At 52.0% G+C, this 16,531-nt stretch overlaps 7 protein-coding genes across 7 annotated transcripts; 4 read left to right on the top strand and 3 right to left on the bottom strand.

Annotated features, from left to right (window-relative positions):
• Positions 1-35: 35 nt before the first annotated feature.
• Positions 36-1,342, bottom strand: DSM5745_00897 (UDP-galactose transporter HUT1; the record flags this gene model as incomplete). The annotated part of the gene is made up of 2 exons (XM_026742913.1): positions 36-1,095; positions 1,140-1,342. The coding sequence occupies 2 exons, from the start codon at positions 1,340-1,342 to the stop codon at positions 36-38; spliced, it is 1,263 nt and encodes a 420-aa protein (XP_026608758.1).
• Positions 1,343-1,659: 317 nt separating this feature from the next.
• Positions 1,660-2,268, top strand: DSM5745_00896 (uncharacterized protein; the record flags this gene model as incomplete). Its single annotated transcript, XM_026742912.1, has 1 exon — positions 1,660-2,268. The coding sequence occupies one exon, from the start codon at positions 1,660-1,662 to the stop codon at positions 2,266-2,268; it is 609 nt and encodes a 202-aa protein (XP_026608757.1).
• Positions 2,269-2,428: 160 nt separating this feature from the next.
• DSM5745_00895 (putative transcription factor SipA3) lies at positions 2,429-6,651 on the bottom strand (the record flags this gene model as incomplete). Its single annotated transcript, XM_026742911.1, has 5 exons — positions 2,429-3,384; positions 3,433-3,654; positions 3,702-3,788; positions 3,839-6,203; positions 6,253-6,651. 5 exons carry the CDS (start codon positions 6,649-6,651, stop codon positions 2,429-2,431), a joined length of 4,029 nt encoding a protein of 1,342 aa, XP_026608756.1.
• Positions 6,652-6,975: 324 nt separating this feature from the next.
• Positions 6,976-8,809, top strand: DSM5745_00894 (KRI1 family protein; the record flags this gene model as incomplete). Its single annotated transcript, XM_026742910.1, has 2 exons — positions 6,976-7,126; positions 7,188-8,809. 2 exons carry the CDS (start codon positions 6,976-6,978, stop codon positions 8,807-8,809), a joined length of 1,773 nt encoding a protein of 590 aa, XP_026608755.1.
• Positions 8,810-10,282: 1,473 nt separating this feature from the next.
• On the top strand, positions 10,283-11,594 carry DSM5745_00893 (putative mitochondrial ADP,ATP carrier protein (Ant); the record flags this gene model as incomplete). The annotated part of the gene is made up of 4 exons (XM_026742909.1): positions 10,283-10,321; positions 10,525-10,546; positions 10,668-10,990; positions 11,040-11,594. 4 exons carry the CDS (start codon positions 10,283-10,285, stop codon positions 11,592-11,594), a joined length of 939 nt encoding a protein of 312 aa, XP_026608754.1.
• Positions 11,595-11,972: 378 nt separating this feature from the next.
• Positions 11,973-13,004, top strand: DSM5745_00892 (uncharacterized protein; the record flags this gene model as incomplete). Its single annotated transcript, XM_026742908.1, has 1 exon — positions 11,973-13,004. The coding sequence occupies one exon, from the start codon at positions 11,973-11,975 to the stop codon at positions 13,002-13,004; it is 1,032 nt and encodes a 343-aa protein (XP_026608753.1).
• Positions 13,005-13,910: 906 nt separating this feature from the next.
• DSM5745_00891 (uncharacterized protein) lies at positions 13,911-14,975 on the bottom strand (the record flags this gene model as incomplete). The annotated part of the gene is made up of 1 exon (XM_026742907.1): positions 13,911-14,975. One exon carries the CDS (start codon positions 14,973-14,975, stop codon positions 13,911-13,913), a length of 1,065 nt encoding a protein of 354 aa, XP_026608752.1.
• Between the last annotated feature and the right edge of the window lie 1,556 nt (positions 14,976-16,531).

Below are 16,531 nucleotides of genomic sequence, written 5' to 3'. Positions count from 1 at the left end.
TGCAAATGAAACCTAGTTATATGACTTAACCTGGATTACTCTGACTTCTTCGCCCTGGCCGCTTTAGCCTTTTTCTCCTGCCGCTGAACAGCAGCCTCAGCGCCAATGCCGCCAAAAACAAGCCCAATTCCCAGCATCTGCCCAGGGGACAGAGAGTGGCCGAACGCAACAACACTCACGACCATGGTGAGCATCTTGCGGGTAACGGTCACCGTCACCAACAGCAGAGACGAAAAGTTAGACAGGGTATAGAAGATGAATACCTGCCCAACGGCACCGGCGAGGGAGAACCCAAGTACGCTTTTGAGGACCTCAGGATGACGGGTCAGAAACGAAACAGCTGCTGTTAGTTCGTTCTCGGTTGAGGGTGGGATGGGAAAGGGCAGGATTGCGTGGATAATGCCCGTTGAGGAAAGATGGGGCATGACCAGGAGGTATACCGAAGTCAAGACGGTAGAGAGGACGTTCTGCGCAACCATCATCTGTGGGCCCGTGAAGCGAGTGTACAGGTGCGGGGAGCTGAAGATGTGGTCTTGCGTGGTGTTGGTGAGTCCGTCAAGCAGGAGGTTGATTGAGAGTAGGAAGATCCCCCATGCCGACGAGCCCGAATCTGCGGCGGCGGACGCAGCAACCTTCTTGCTTGTTCCGGGGTGGTGCAGGGTGAAAGTCGCAACGCCGAGTGTGACCAAAAAGACGACACCGTACTTGTACAGCGGGTAGCTTTTGCGGAAGATGGTCAGGTGAAGGAACATGACCGGGAGAAGCTTGCATGATTTGGCAAGGATAAAGGTGAGATAGTCGATGTGCGCGAGGCTTGCATATCCAAATGGCGAGGCGAGAGACGAGCAAATACTGACGAGGACGAGAGGGAAGACAATCTTGCGTGTCGGGAAGACGGAAGGGACCTTTTCGCCCTTGGAAGTGGAGAAGTACAGGTATAGAAGGCCGGAGACCGCGGAAAAGATGGACTGGATGGTGTTCAAGAAGATCGAGTATGTGAAGCGCTCAGTTGGCGGTTTTGGGTCGGCTGCCGTAGGAGGGCGCTCAGGGTAGGAGCCTGTGGTGATCGCTTCTTGAAGGTAGCCCCAGAGCAGACTAAAGAGTTAGTACAAGTATATGAGAGAGGATGCTAGACATACAATGAGGCATAGATTCCCCCGACACCAATCAGGAGTTGCCGCAAACCAGGACCGTCTGCGGCTTCGTTTGCCTCCGCGCCTTGGTTCGCGACAGCTGCTTGCGCGCCATTCTGCTGTTTTTGAGGTGAATCGGCTGGAAGCATATGCATCAGCTCCGAGGACGTGGCGCGTTGGATGGGCGCTGCTTGTTTCTGGCGCGCCATTGTTGGAGTAAGGACGATTTGAACAAAAACTAAATATATATGTATTCAGGGTTCTAGAAAGACAAGAGTCGACAGACCACGACCATGGCCAGGTGGGCTATAGAGAATTTATAGTAACACTCGAGGAAGTGAAACAAGAGCCAGGGGCCATGAAGCCAGATAGATCATTGACATGGAAACTCCGCTTATCTCCGCCCAAATTTTATCCCACCGCCCTCTCCAACTCAACACCACCTCTGCATCCACTACTCCGTACATCTCTCTGGATAGTAAATCCGATAGCCAGTGATTCGGAAACCCGGATAAAGACAGACAAGATGGCAACCCCAGCTACATCCTCGATCCCAACACCCACTCCCTCCTCCCTCAGCAACCGAATCTCCACCTCCACCGACGCGAACCCCGTCGCCGCAACAACCCACCAAGTCCTCCACAGCCTGCAGCACCAACACCAATGGACATCGCTCCAGATCCATGAGATCGACACGAAATTTTCAATCCCCTTGATCTCGGGCATCCCGCCGCACCGCGTCTACACGCACCCAGACGAACAGCTGTACATGGTCGAGCGGGGCCTGCGCGAGGAAGACGTTGAGCTGGATCGCATGTTTGTTTTGCCCACTGTCCAGGGTCAGGCATGGAGTCTTGAGAGAATGGCGGCTGTGTTCGATGCGCTGCCTGAACCTGCTGAAGAGAACGAAGCTGAGGCGGAGGTGGAAGAGCAGACTGAGGCTTCAGAGGCTGTGGATGCGGACAAGGCTGCGAAGTTGGCCGAGTACTACGAGTATCGGGCCAAGGCGCGTCGTACAGGGGAATGGGGTTCGAAGAGGTTGCTTTTGGCCGTGATTGATAAGGGAATGGGAGGCGATGGAACGGTCGTGTACTATGTTGTTCAGGAGGGAACTGTCAAGCCCAGGCAGAACTAGGGTTTCGCTGCGCTAGTTCGATTATCGGTGCTATATACCTATGTACAGTTGTACAGCTGGGAGTGCATCCGATGCGCTCCTTCGTACGTTCGACAGATGGAAAAACTGTCTGTCCTAACCGGGTATCATGATCAAGCTGAAGTCGATTGCACTACCTCCGTCATTCTGGAACCGCCGCGACAATTTGCTCCTGCTCCTTTTGGCAGCTCGAGCAATATGTTTCATACCACTGCCTAACGTCGCCGTTGAGTCCTCCCAACACAGTCTGACCTCCCTCTGTCCCGCTCATTTCATCAGCATCTGCCCCTAGCAGGTCTTCAACCTGGCGGCAGCGTCGCAGCTCTTGCTGAAGCCAACGTTCCCACTCACTTTGGAGGACTTCTTTCTCGATGCTGTTGATCACGCGGAGCGCAACGAGCAGGTTGTATCGATACACACCGAGCCGTTCGCGAGTCTGCTGGACCCTTCTAGCCGCGCCCCGGGCTACTGCTTCTCTCCTGCTGGAGGTGCTGAGGGACATTGGCGCAGCAGAGTCCCGTATCGTCTGTTGCTGGAATGTATAGAAGCAATCGCTAACGTTCTCACTTGTTTGTCCGACAGTGGCGTTGGCGATTTCCTCGTCGATATCACGCATGTAGATAGCTTTGCTCATAATGTGATCAGGATGAATGCCCATACGAGTCATAAAGTCTCCAACGTTCCGTTCCTGCCACCATTCAGATGTAGCCCGCGTCGAGTAGAAACCATTCAACAGCACACTGGATGCAAGTAGCGCAAGGATGATTTTGTTAGCATTTGCAGTCTTGAAGACCCAGCGTAGGGTGCCAAAGATCCAGATTATTATGGATGAAATGGCGCTCTGAAGGAACGACACGAGCGTCTCGTACAACATCTGGAATAGCGTGCGCTGAGTACGCGGTCTGCGACGCTCAATCTTCGCATCCGGGTCAATGTTGAATTGCGATGTAAGGGCCTGTCGTCCGACATGGCCGAAAATCGTGATGGCTTTCTTGGTTCGGCTGTGTACACCGAGCTTCCGCACCTGGTCTCCGACAAGATCGACGAGGTCCATGGCGTCTTCCTCCAAGTCATCCATAGCCTGTTTGTCAATCACACCTACAGCGTCTTAGCATTGCTCAGTCATCAAAGAGCCCGTAAACTTACGCTGAATGCCATACGGTGACCATAGCCATTCCACTTTCGTATAGACCGAGAGCTTACACTTCCCCTTTGCAACAAAAGTGATCACAATCTTATTGACCAGCCTGAAGTTACGCCTGAAAGGAAGATGCCATGGGGTTCGCTTGTCCGTAATCACATAACACAAGTGGTCATTGAGAACATCGATCAACTGGTAATCAGATATCGCCTTCACATCAGTCCGACCTATTATGTGTCAGCGAGGTAAATAGACCTACATAGTAAGTACTTACCGAGCACATCCGCCGTCTCGATCTGATATTGAAAATCACGCTTCAAATGGCGGGAGTCGTCCCTAATCCAGGGACCCTGCTTGATATCTAGAGATCGTTAGTATAATCTGGCAGTATATTAAACATGCGTTGCTTACTTTGGGCTCGTCTTTGGTACAAAAGGAGCTGCCACACAGCGCTCTTATCACCGAAAAGGATATGAAAGACGGCCTTTGTGCTAAGATCGAACTCCTTTTCTGCGGCAAGATGCAGATCCCCCTGTGGAACATACTGCACGGGTTGAGTTGGAAGTCTGAACTTGGGAGCATCACTGCCAGCCCTAGCCCGATTCAAATCCAAGTTCTTGTCAATGTAGATCGATGGTCGCATGATAGCCTTCGGCACATCCTCAGGTTCAGTCAGCCTATCTCCTGCGGCCACGTCTTCCCAGCTGTCCAGGCTGGGTGTTCGCGTAACCTGCTCAGTGATCATTTTGTTGAGGGACTTGAAGATTGCTTCTAACTCCATAGGTTCGACAGCTGTTGAGTCATGAATCAGGAAATTCAACCGCCTTTGGAGGACCTTGAGCGGCTCGAGGAAAGTCTTCACCGTGACTCGACCGGGGGTGTCGTTTCCGGGTGGAGGAATAGTGTGCAGGAAGAGGAAGTCACAGTCTCTTCCAGGAGCTCCTGTAACTTCCTTAATCTTTTCCAAAGAAACGCTCGTCGTAAGTACCAGGCCAAAGTAGTGGCTGTAAAAGTAAATGTTACGAGTAGTAACGTAGGCCCTTCCGGGAAATTCTTGCTGCTCGTTAGGGTTCCACGTGGCCCTGAATACCAATACTAAAGGTTCCTCCTTTTTGACATTAGGAAATAGAAGTCGGAATTGGGCGTCCTGCATCTTCAGTTGCGGGGGATAGTACTCGGGGTACTCGTGCGCAATGCCCATAATCGCCCGCTGCACCTTTGAAGCGTCGCCGTCCAAGCTGACCGTTGGCCTATGACGCGCTTTCACTTTACCACCTGCGGAGCCACCGGTAGTGTCCAACTCAGCGGTTTCTGGTTCCTGGGTTTGAAGTTTCTCTTCCGAGACCCCGGCATATTCAAGTTCCAATTTATTCATGAAACCCCAATTCGAGCTTCCCCACAGGTTCGCCATCATGCCGCTTGGCATACCTCCCGTCTTGTCGCCGAGACCTACCCCTAGACCCCTATCGTTGCTCACAAGCACAGCCGCCTTGCTCAGATTTGTAGGAGCTGGTGGATTGGCCAATGTCTGGGGCGTAAGAGTTGACGGGGGAAGTATCTTATTGGCGTCAATCTCGGTCGATAAGATAGCACTGTGACTGGCAGATATCAGGCTACTTATACCACCTGCGCCAGGTATAGAGGTAGAAGACTGAACAGCATTATTACCACGTCGATGAAGGTCGAGCTTCTGGATAAGTCGTGAGGTATGGTCCTTTGCAGGGCTTTCAGGGTCAAATGTCAGTCGCCTGTGGCCACTAAGATCACTACTGTTGCGGAAAGCCGAAGGGTCACGATCAGGCAGCGGAAGCATGCCGCTGCGGTCAGATGAGGTATTTTCATCGCTTACATTTGGCGTCAGGTAGTCTGCAGGGTCGGCGGCGAATTCAGGTGCCGGTGGTTGGGATATAGCAAATGCAGGATCCTGCACGGCAGGCTTCCCAATCACCGAGACATCAGTGCTTGACGGGTTCTCCAGTGCCTTTCGTTTCGCGGCTTCGAAAGCGGAGATCCAGTCCATGAGCTCTCTCTGGGTTTCAGCTTGAAGCATTATATTGTTGCTCTTTGTCTTGACCTCAAAGCAGAATCTCCGCTCCTCCTGGAAGGCGGGACGGATGCTACAAAGCAACACTCCAATTCTCTCGGTCTCTTCAACGCCTCCTGTTCGCATGCCCTGCACTAGGCAACCGAAGATTCCGTTCTTCAAGAAGGCCCAACGTTTAACCCACGTAGTGCGAGTTGGTTTGTTTGACAGCACGCGTAAGTTCACCCAGCCTTGTTTCTCGGGGCGGGCGTCTTTTGTGTCAAAGGACAAGGGACGCGAGCCGAGGTATGGGACCGTGGACACAGAGTAGTCTTCCAACTCACGGGATGGTCGAGCAGCAACCTCTGCGGCATCTTCAATCTGACTTCGGGCAGAAAAAAGCTCTCTTTTTGAGAACTTCTCGGTGCCCTCCATTTCGTGCACCCAACCCTTGATGCGGTCCATTTCCTGGCTCCACTTGGTAAATGCTCCTCCATGACTACTGTGAAGTGTCTTCAGCTCCCTCCATTGGTCAAAAGAAACGCGTATGAGCAGTCGGTCCAATGCGTTCCGTAATTGCGGCGCTTGCACAGAGAAATCCATAGACGCCTTGAGATAAGCTTTGCGGGCCTCGTGAAGTTGGAATGCGTCCTCCCTCAGAGCAGAGGGTTCTTTTGACTTCGATTGGGACGAGTATCTTGCTTGCAAGGTGTCGTACTGTTTTTGCGCGTGGTCAAGAATGCGGCGGTTCTCCTGTAAAGGGGTGAGCTGCCATCCAGCCAGAAATAGGGGAAGCATTCACCTTGAAACTCCGCAAGTCTTCCTGGATGAATTGTCTGATTGGTTCCGAAACCAGAGTTTCAATCTTCCGCGCTGCAAAGACCAAGCCATTCCACATGTCCTTGGAGCTCTCACCACATCTCCGCATTGCCGACAATGTGTAGTCATGATCCAGAATGGCCTCCGACACCATAAGGGGATTCGTGGAGTACGAGAGGAATGCGCCGACTATCCCCTCCAGAGCCGCGAGCTCTGTGGCAAGCCGCGATGCGGCCTTTGCGTAACCATCGAGCCATCGTTCGAGATATTCGATCTGGTCGGAGAAGTGAAGAGTGGTGGCACGGAACGTAGGCGAGTCGAGTGCAGCCTCTTTTAACCCTACAGGTACCACGCTGACCAGCTTCCCAACTGTCTGCGACATCTAGGAAGTTAATATAGTACTGTAGACATAACAAATAATGAGCATAGAGAAAAAGCAAGAAGGCCAACACTCAACAGTAAGGCGCTAGAAGCAAAGGCACCGCTTTCGAGCTATACGGATGACGGAGTAGGCCCCACCCCCGGCCATCGGTCTCATTGGTCCAATTTCTAAGTCGGTCTGGCCACGGTCAGCCTGTCCCCTCCAGTCAGAATAGTGGTGGACTTATTACAGTAGGCGGTGGGCTGCCGGTAGGCGGTGGGTAACTGGTATCACCAAGTTTTTCTTTCTGCCGCTTGCTGACTTTTTTTGCAGATACAAACAACCATGGAGCCGCCAACTAAGAGGTCGCGCAAGTTGCTTGAAGAGGATTCGTCCAGTGACTCTGAAGATGGGGCTGGCGGAGTCTCACTCAAAATTAACGAGGACTATGCTCGCCGTTTTGAGCACAACAAGAGGAGAGAGGAGATGCAGCAGCGTACGTATACATAGTTCACTTACGAACCATTAACTGCTTCCGTTTACTAATGATACTACAGTCGAAGCGAAGCTAGGCAAGTCCGAGGACGAGGAATCCTCCTCAGAAGACGAGGACGAAGACGACGATGCAGAACTCGCTACCGAAGCGGTGGACGCTGAGATCATGGAAACTATCAAGGCGATCCGGTCAAAAGACCCCCGAGTATACGACGCGAATGTCAAATTCTATCATTCTCTCGACGACAGCGCGGGACCGCAGAAACGGGAGGAAAAGCAGAAGCCCATGACCCTCAGAGACTACCACCGAGAAAACTTGCTTAGCGGTGCCAATGCTGCTGAGGATGAGTTGGATGCTCCCAAGACATATGCACAGGAACAGGACGAACTGAAGAGCGCTATCGTCAAGGAAATGCACGCCGCTGCCGATGGAGAGGAGTCAGGGTCTGACGAGGATGAAGATGAAGGATTCCTTGTTCGCAAGTCGGCACCTGAACCCGTCTCAGAAAGCAAAGGCGTCCCCGAAATCGATGTCGATAATGCGGATAAAGACCCCGAAACATTTCTTTCCAACTTCATGTCGTCCAGGGCTTGGCTACAGCATGGCAAGTCTCTTCAGCCATTCGAGTCGGATGACGAAGAAGAGGATGAGCGGGCAGAAGCCTGGGAGGAGGCATACAACTTCCGATTCGAGGATCCCAGCAAGTTGAACAACCAGTTGATTACTCACGCCCGTGATACGACCAACAAGCAGTCTGTTCGCAGAGATGAAGTGAGCGGCCGAAAGAAACTCAGAGAGGCCGCTCGGGCAAAGAAGGAGGAGGAAAAGAAGCAGCGCGAGACGGAAAAGAACCGGCTTCGCAAGCTGAAAATGGCGGAGCTGCAGGAGAAGGTCGAGCAGATCAAAGAAGTTGCGGGTCTCCGCGCCTCCGAGCTTACCGATGAAGACTGGGTTAAGTTCTTGGATGCTTCCTGGGACGACAAGGACTGGGAGGAAGAGATGCAGAAACGCTTCGGTGACAACTACTACGCCGGTGATGATGCTGCTGGCAGTGGAGATGAAGCGGATGGCAAGAAGAAAAAACCGAAGAAGCCCACTTGGGATGATGACATTGACATCAAAGACCTGGTACCCGACTTTGAGGACGACGAACAGCCCACCGCTGAGTTGTCCGACGTCGAAATGGAAGATGATGAAGGTGCAAATAAGAAGAGCAAGGCACAGGAACGCCGAGACCAGAAGCGTGAAGCCCGCAAGGACAAGATGCGCATCGAAGAAGCGTTGGACCGTAACCTGGATCTCGATATTTCACTCCTCCCCGGCACTACAAAGAGAAACGACTCTGGCTTCCGCTACCGTGAGACATCTCCTCAGGCTTTCGGTCTGTCCGCCTTGGACATTCTAATGGCCGACGATACGCAGCTCAACCAATTCGCTGGACTGAAGAAGTATGCTGCTTTCCGTGAAGATGAGAAGAAGCGACGGGATCAAAAGAGACTAGGCAAGAAAGCTCGGCTGAGGCAATGGCGCAAGGATACATTTGGAGATGAAGAGGGTCCGAGGGAGTCTATGTTTGGCAACGCGAAGCCATCTGCTCCGGAGCAAGACGATGCTGAAGAGAAGGTTGATATCCGTGAAGGGGAGCCTCGGAAGAAGAAGAGAAAGAGGTCAAAGAAGCATTGATGTATCATATGGCACAGTTTGTGTTTATTCAGTTTTATATCCACAGCCCTTGTCTAGCATAATGAGTGTTGCGACGTATATTTATTTTTAAATCATCATGGCAATGGTCAAGCTGGAAATTCTGAACATTCCACTCTCCAAATCATAGTTATCATTGTCGTGATGTACTCCGTATGTACGGAGTAGCGCCAGACCCTCGGGGCTTCAGCGGCGCAGCGGGTTTTGGTGGGTGCCAATTTTGGGTAAGGAATTATTCTTTACGGTAAATTGTACAACCCTAGTGGGTCTATCCGCCATTCCCAGATGCGATGGTGTCAAAGGAGGTCCGGGCACGAGGGCAAAAATTCAAGGAATAAAGGAAGCGAAAACTCTATGTTTGGGTCTCAGGAGCCCTCGAGTTCCCATTAGCATTGTTCATGAAATCATTCTAACCGCCGTTCGAGGTCTCGAATAGCAGTTCCGTGTCATGCATCAATATATAGAACCTGAAGTAGAGATATCAACCAGCTAGTTCAATAGGGAATGCTACTCCGCAATAGTAGATAAAACCCGGAGAAAATAGGCTTGGGGTAAACTACTACTTGCCATCTGACAATAACACAACCTCTGGCCTGTGTATAATCAATAGACACCTGTCCTGTTAGCCGGGCTACAGACCATGGTCGGGAAAGGTGGCCATTGAAACAGGCGGGCACAGATTATATGCAGGCCAGAGGATGTTCTTTTAGGCACACTTATCTATGCTCCAGAGCTCCGAAAGTCGCAAAGACGAGGCACATGATCATCTGCAGGCTGCATGGGCACGCATCTCTTGACTCTGTTATCATGGTTCGGTGAAAAGGGAGCCTTAACTGAGGGATTTTCCAATGCAGCATTTGCCGCTATCTAGAGGTGAAAATTCTTAAGATACCCATATATGTTGCCATCAATGCGATCAAAATTTGCAGGCCTAGGCTTGGTTGCCATCGGATACTCGGGAGAGAGGATCTCCAGTATGGAGGCTCTACCTACGGATGTCTCTGGCCCGATGGAGCGGAGCGGAGCAAGACTTAGGCGACTTGCTCAGTGTCAAGTTTGACGAATTGGCAAGAGTTATAGGGTTAGAGTATAGATTCTCAATTGGATCACTGTAATTTGCCGGTAAGAATTCCAGATCTCGAGGCATCTTTCTCGAACATCAACAATGTTTTCGGCTGCCTCAGATGGTCGGGAGATGTCGGACCGCCGACATTGGTTGCCCGGGCCAGCAGGCCCAGTGTTAGCGCCGGTTCCCAGCCCAAGAGTGGCCATTATTCGTCCCAAGGCGGACTAGCGCCTCTTCCCGCTTACAATAGCCCTCCCGGCGCTGTTCTTAAATTTCTTCCCTTCTCTCCTCTCTCTGCATCCCTTTTTGAAAGTGTCCCTTTTTTCTTGACACTCATCCATCTCCTCTCTTTCTTTTCTCAAGAGGTATTACTCTTAGAAACAGTCACAATGGCCAGCCAAAGTGATAAGTCCGTTCTCGGCATGCCCGTAAGTCTCTTCGCACCTCTGCTGCTCCCGGCCAGAACTTCCCGACCACGCGTTCTCGACGAGATATCACTCCAGATTCATCGAAAGAGTATCAGAAGAGTACCAAAAGTGATTTCTCGGCGCTGAATGAGGGGATTGTGAACTATTCTGCGCCCGGCGAGCCTCGTTGCCTTTGAACTCGCGGCTGATGAAAAATTTTCTAGGGGTTCGTCGTCGACTTCCTCAGTATGTCACCTACCGCAAACTCATCCAGCGATCGATCCGCATTGATATTTCATCAATTGTTTCGGTCAATGGCTTGAGACAGATTGATGCTCTATTCGATCGAATACTAACGAGCCTCTAGTGGGTGGTGTTTCCGCTGCCGTCTCCAAGACTGCTGCCGCCCCCATCGAGCGTGTCAAGCTCCTCATCCAGACCCAGGATGAGATGCTCCGCTCCGGTCGTCTCGACCGCAAGTACAACGGTCTTATGGACTGCTTCAAGCGCACCACCGCTGCTGAGGGTGTTGTCTCTCTCTGGCGTGGTAACACTGCCAACGTCATCCGTTACTTCCCTACCCAGGCTCTGAACTTTGCCTTCCGTGACACCTACAAGTCCATGTTCGCCTACAAGAAGGACCGTGACGGATACGCCAAGTGGATGGTTGGCAACCTTGCCTCCGGTGGTGTATGTATCAACTTGCTTAGTTCTCGGAGCAGTCACTAATCAATCGCAGATGGCTGGTGCCACTTCTCTCCTCTTCGTCTACTCCCTCGACTACGCCCGTACCCGTCTTGCCAACGACGCCAAGTCCACCAAGGCTGGTGGTGGTGATCGTCAGTTCAACGGTCTCATTGACGTCTACAAGAAGACTCTCGCCTCCGACGGTATTGCCGGTCTCTACCGTGGTTTCGGTCCCTCCGTTCTTGGTATCGTTGTCTACCGTGGTCTGTACTTCGGAATGTACGACTCTCTTAAGCCTGTCGTCCTCACTGGTTCTCTTGAGGGCTCTTTCCTCGTCTCTTTCGGTCTCGGCTGGGCTGTCACCACTGGTGCTGGTATTGCTTCTTACCCTCTTGACACTGTCCGTCGTCGTATGATGATGACCTCCGGTGAGGCCGTCAAGTACAGCTCTTCCTTCGACGCTTTCCGCCAGATCATCGCTCGTGAGGGTGTCAAGTCCCTCTTCAAGGGTGCCGGTGCCAACATCCTCCGTGGTGTTGCCGGTGCTGGTGTCCTGTCCATCTACGACCAGGTCCAGCTCATCCTCTTCGGCAAGAAGTTCAAATAAGCGTCTCGCCCAAAATGACTGTTTTGTTGGTGTAAGCCTTTTGGGGAAGGGGTTGGCCACCGTCGGGGATAAAACCTCGATGGTGGATGGTGATGGGGATCCTTTAGAAGTATGCGTCAAGCATACAAACTGTGACATTTTCTCTTGTACCAGCTGTACTTTACCGCCTGCAAGCTTTTTCTCTTTTGCCAACTGTATTTTTCTGTTATTCTTCTTTCCCTGTAACCTCCGTAAAACTCGTAAATATCAGGACACGTTTCACCATCACGTGCTGACATGATGATGACGTCGCTCTGGAGATTCTCTTACTCGGATAGGCTGTCTAGATCCTGACCTTCTGAGCTACAACCTACTCCGCACAAGCTCTTAAATAGCATCATGGCCACCGAACAAGTCAATCCCAGCTCGTCTCCGTCGGATATCGAAGAGCAGGACATCCCCCAGACCCAGCCATCCGCTGCTCCAACAAGCTCAACCTCTGCCTCAACCGCAGCAGCACCCTCCTACTCTCCCATCTACGCCACTGCTCAACCCACCAACATGACAGTGCTTGAGGTTCCAACACCAGATATCCCAGGAGACCCAACGACCACAATTGCACCCCCAGAGGCTCTTACTGCTACGTCTACCTCCTCGTCGCCGCCACCACCGCAGCCGGGTGATGTGCCTTTACCTACTTCGATTTCTACAGGTGCCGATCAGCATGGTCAAGATACGGGCAATGGAGGTGGAATCAGGAATGGAAATGAAGATCGCCCTCCTCCTCCAATGCCAGCACCTGTGCCAAAGAGTGGTCTTGCCCCTACGCCCTCAGCAACCCTCCAAACCCAGGACGCAACATCGTCAACGAACTCGAACCCTGATCCTCCACCTGCAATCATAACCGCTGCGCCTGCGTACCCTCCTGCTTCAGAACCAGCTCCAGCTCCAGCTCCTACAGCTACGACTGGGAACATAAACCCAAGTCCGCCACAGCCCCAGACAGCAGCAACGACAACAACGCCTGCTTCGTATAGCCATACACCAGGGCCAGCCTGGTCCAGCCCAAGCCTAAGCCCAGGGACGGCGGCAGGGGCAGGGTATAACTACACACCCAACGCAACCCCCGGCCCGGGCTATAGCTACCAGCCGCAGCCGCAGCAACAGCAATACCCAATCCAAACGCCAAACTCTACCACAACGCCCTACGGCTCAGTGTATACTCCGCCTTCAGCATCCACATCGACAACACTCCCGCTGCATACCTCCGGCAACGCCGACAGCTTCCACTCAGGTGGCGACGGCGGCGGAGGTGAAGACGGACTTTGGGGGAGCACGAAATCGTGGCTGCAGAGCGCGGGGAATAAGCTTGCCGAGGTGGAGGCGGAGGTTTGGAGGCGGATCAACGAGGCGCATGATGGTGATAAGTAAATGAATATGTAAGGTGGGTGGCGCGGATCTCGGTATCTATTTTCGTATGTCTGTGTACATCGTGTCCTGTATTCGGTTGCGGCGTTTGGGTTTATGCAAAACTTGGGCTAGCTAGGATGGAAAATTGGGGTTCAGGTAGGTATTACAGAGTAAAGGTCAGGATGAAATATACATACGGAGTTCTACTCTAATGAGGCTGGCTAGGACGTGGTCAGCAATGTTGTCTGAGTGTTGTACAGCAACTTATATGTCTTCATACGTATCCATCTCGGATAGGTCCGCAGCACGGTATAATTACACTACGATGTTAGATCAGACGTAGGCCATTCAATGATGATTTCTAAGTCTATTCAAATCCCTCGTTGAGTGGGATTTCGGATTCCAATGAATTCCTGATTCTGTCAAAACCATCCATAAGTATGGTAAGGACACCATGGAGTTGATATATACTAGTTGCACAGCTAAGTGAACCAGTAAGATCGAAAGATACAGAGTGGCGAGCGCAGTATATTTATAACTCAACGCCGGAGCTACTGCATGCCCGTGCGTGGTATATCGAAAGAAAAAGAAAAGACTGCAATGCGTGGTGACCTGTGCTTTCCTGCGCTCGAGGCCAGTCCCGGTCGGTCACAAATGAAATCAAAAGGGTGCAATGTGTGATGGAAAACGCCATAATCCCAGCCCAACCGAGTTCCGTTCCAATCCCAATGCAAATGCTTCCAGAGCCTCGAGCCGGTCGAGTAGAAGTAGTCTTCGGCGCCTGGAGCGGTCTTGAAAACTAAGTGATGAGTCGTAGAATCGTGAATATATATGTTGAAGAATGGCCTAGCCCAATAAAAGCAAAAATAGCAGGTAATGCCGGTAGCCTGCGTCCAGAACGCCTGATATGATGATGCATGGTAGGTATTACATAGATCCAAGTCGTAGTAGGGCCTCGACCGCAGCTCGCTCCTGACTGTCGGGCACCGAGAAGCCAAGCTGCTGGATGGGAACTGCGCGCGGTGCGGATTTGGCGAGGGACGACGAAACAGGTCCGCCACCGTGGAGCTGTGGCGGAAGTCTGCCGTTCACGAAACCTCCCCCTCCGTTCATAGATCGCACGCGGAGTTCCGCAGCGCCTATCTGTGCCCAATCCTCTTCGTCTGTGACGTCTTCTTCGCCCCAATCCCCGTCAGGAATCTCGTCATCTGGGGCAGGGGATGAAGAACAGTATTCGCGGTCCATTCCGTCTAGAGACATTTTATCGGCCTCATGCTCCAGCATGTCGTCGCGTCCACCGAATTCCATTTCGGTGTACGAGAAAACAGCAGAGTCTGCCACGCTGGAGCTGCAAGGGTACAAGCTATCCCTTCTCGGAATCTGCACGCCTCGCTGGTAGGTATCGGACAAACTCGAAGGGGGCGACATCTCGTGCCGAGGCGAATCTCGAGACGGTTCACCGCGGCGACGCGCATCCCAACGACCCCATCCGACCTTTTCATAGACAACCTCACTCTTATCGTCACTTCCTCGACCTTCCAGCGCGGCGACGACTAGTCTCCTAGCTTTCGCAGGGGGTATGCCAGAGAAACCAGGAACCGAGGTGGTCAGGTAGCCCATGACATGGCGGATTGCCAGGGGGCCATGCTGAAGCAAAATTTCAGGCAAGTGGTACTTGGCCAGCATGCCCGGGGTAATCGCTCCGGCGACCTCAAGGCTGGCGGCAGTCGCATCGCGCCGGCTCGAGTTCGCGTGATCAGCGGAGTCGCCAAGATCGATATCCGAGTCGACGTGGGATGTCGCAAGAGGGGGCGACAGAAGGGCGCCGGACTCGCGTGCCCGGAAGCCGTGAGGAGGAAGGTTAGGGGAGATGGAGTGGGGAGGAGTGGGGAGCATAGTAGGGCGACCGGAGCGCGGTTTGGGGATATCAACAGAGGCCGTCTTGCCGGCAAGGGCCATAGCAATACTGGAAACGGGAGTCTGAGTAGCCATGATGTCGAGGAGAAGAAGCTGGCCTCGCGACTGCTGGTGGCTCAACTAACTGTTATCGCATGAGTCAGAGCCAAGCGAGCAAACCAGGGCTGAGGGTACAAAGGAGGATGACTAATTTCGCCGATAGGGCAAGACAAAGAAACAGGGCGTCCAGAAGGGAAAGAATAGGGTATAGAAAGCAGAAAGTTTAACTCACAGTAGAAATGTGATAGATGGCAGGGGCTGAGACTTGCAGGAGTCCCGTATAGTCCTGGCTGGCAGTGGGTTCCTGAGGCAGAGCAATGCGATGCGATGCGACGCGCGGGAGATAAGCGACGCGATGGTGGTGAACCTCGAAGTGATCAGAGTAGAACAGCCTTGGAAGCGAGTAGGAACAATGGTAACTGAATCGAATAGTTGTTATTGTTATAGAAGTAGAGGAAAGGGAGAGAGGGGAGGGAGAAGGGGGAAGGGGCAGCCACTACTAGGCAATAGTCGTCATGAGTGTAGAATGCACTGTCAGAGCCCGTCAGTCAGCTGGATCATGGATAAATTACTGTATTACGCTTATTTTTAGGCGCCTTATCAGTTAATCCAAGATAATTATTATGAGAGTTATCCCACGCGTGGCCGAGTCGATTGGCCAGGGATGGCATTCCCTGCGGAAGGACTCGGAGACGGCGATCATTCTGTACAGGTACAGATCCAGAGTGTAGACTACTCCGGAGTAGACTTTCAGGGAAGATCGATGATGTCGTCGCACAGTGAGACTTTGGCTGCTCTTATTCCACCGACGTTCCCCACCGCTCCCGAGGGCCGCCATTCCCAGTAGGGAGTCTGTTCAAATTTGTATGGTAATGTACATACAATTCGTAACAACGCTCCTACTGGGGCTGGTCTTTGTTGGGACTTGGGAGATCTCAAATTTCACTAAGTCAGCCGCGCGAAGAAGAACAGTGGCCGTCGAGGTACTGGTACTTAGTTTTCTATAAAGATTTATATACAAATCAAAGTACCTGCACTTATAAAGCTATAAGGTCTATTTGCGCGAAGGAGAATATACCATTAACGCGCTGGTCCTTTGTAAGGCTGTCGACGCGTTGAAGGGCTGTTAAAGTGCAGATACTTTATTTTCTATAGGGAATTGCATACAAATCGAAGTACCTGTATTTGCGAAGCTATTTGGAGGTCTATCCGCGTGGTGTTAGGCTAGGAATAAGGCTGTCGACGCGTTGAAGAGCCATTGAAGTACAGGTACTTTGTTTTTTATAGGGAACTGCATACAAATCGAAGTACCTGTATTTGCGAAGCTATTTGGAGGTCTATCCGCGTGGTGTTGGSCTAGGAATAAGGCTGTCGACGCGTTGAAGAGCCATCAAAGTACAGGTACTTTGTTTTCTATAGGGAACTGCATACAAATCGATGTACCTGTATTAGCGAAGCTATTTGGAGGTCTATCCGCGTGGTGCTTGGCTAGGAATAAGGCCGTCGGCGCGTTGGTGAGGCCGTTGACGTGCTGGTACTTGGTTTTCTATAGGGAATCGCATACAATTTGAAGTACCTGTATTCGTGAAGCT

Source organism: Aspergillus mulundensis (genome assembly GCF_003369625.1).
Source record: "Aspergillus mulundensis strain DSM 5745 chromosome Unknown scaffold_0, whole genome shotgun sequence".
Lineage (NCBI taxonomy): Eukaryota > Fungi > Ascomycota > Eurotiomycetes > Eurotiales > Aspergillaceae > Aspergillus > Aspergillus mulundensis.
The sequence above is the reverse complement of the archived record's forward strand: the minus strand, read 5'-3'. Positions and strand labels throughout refer to the sequence as shown.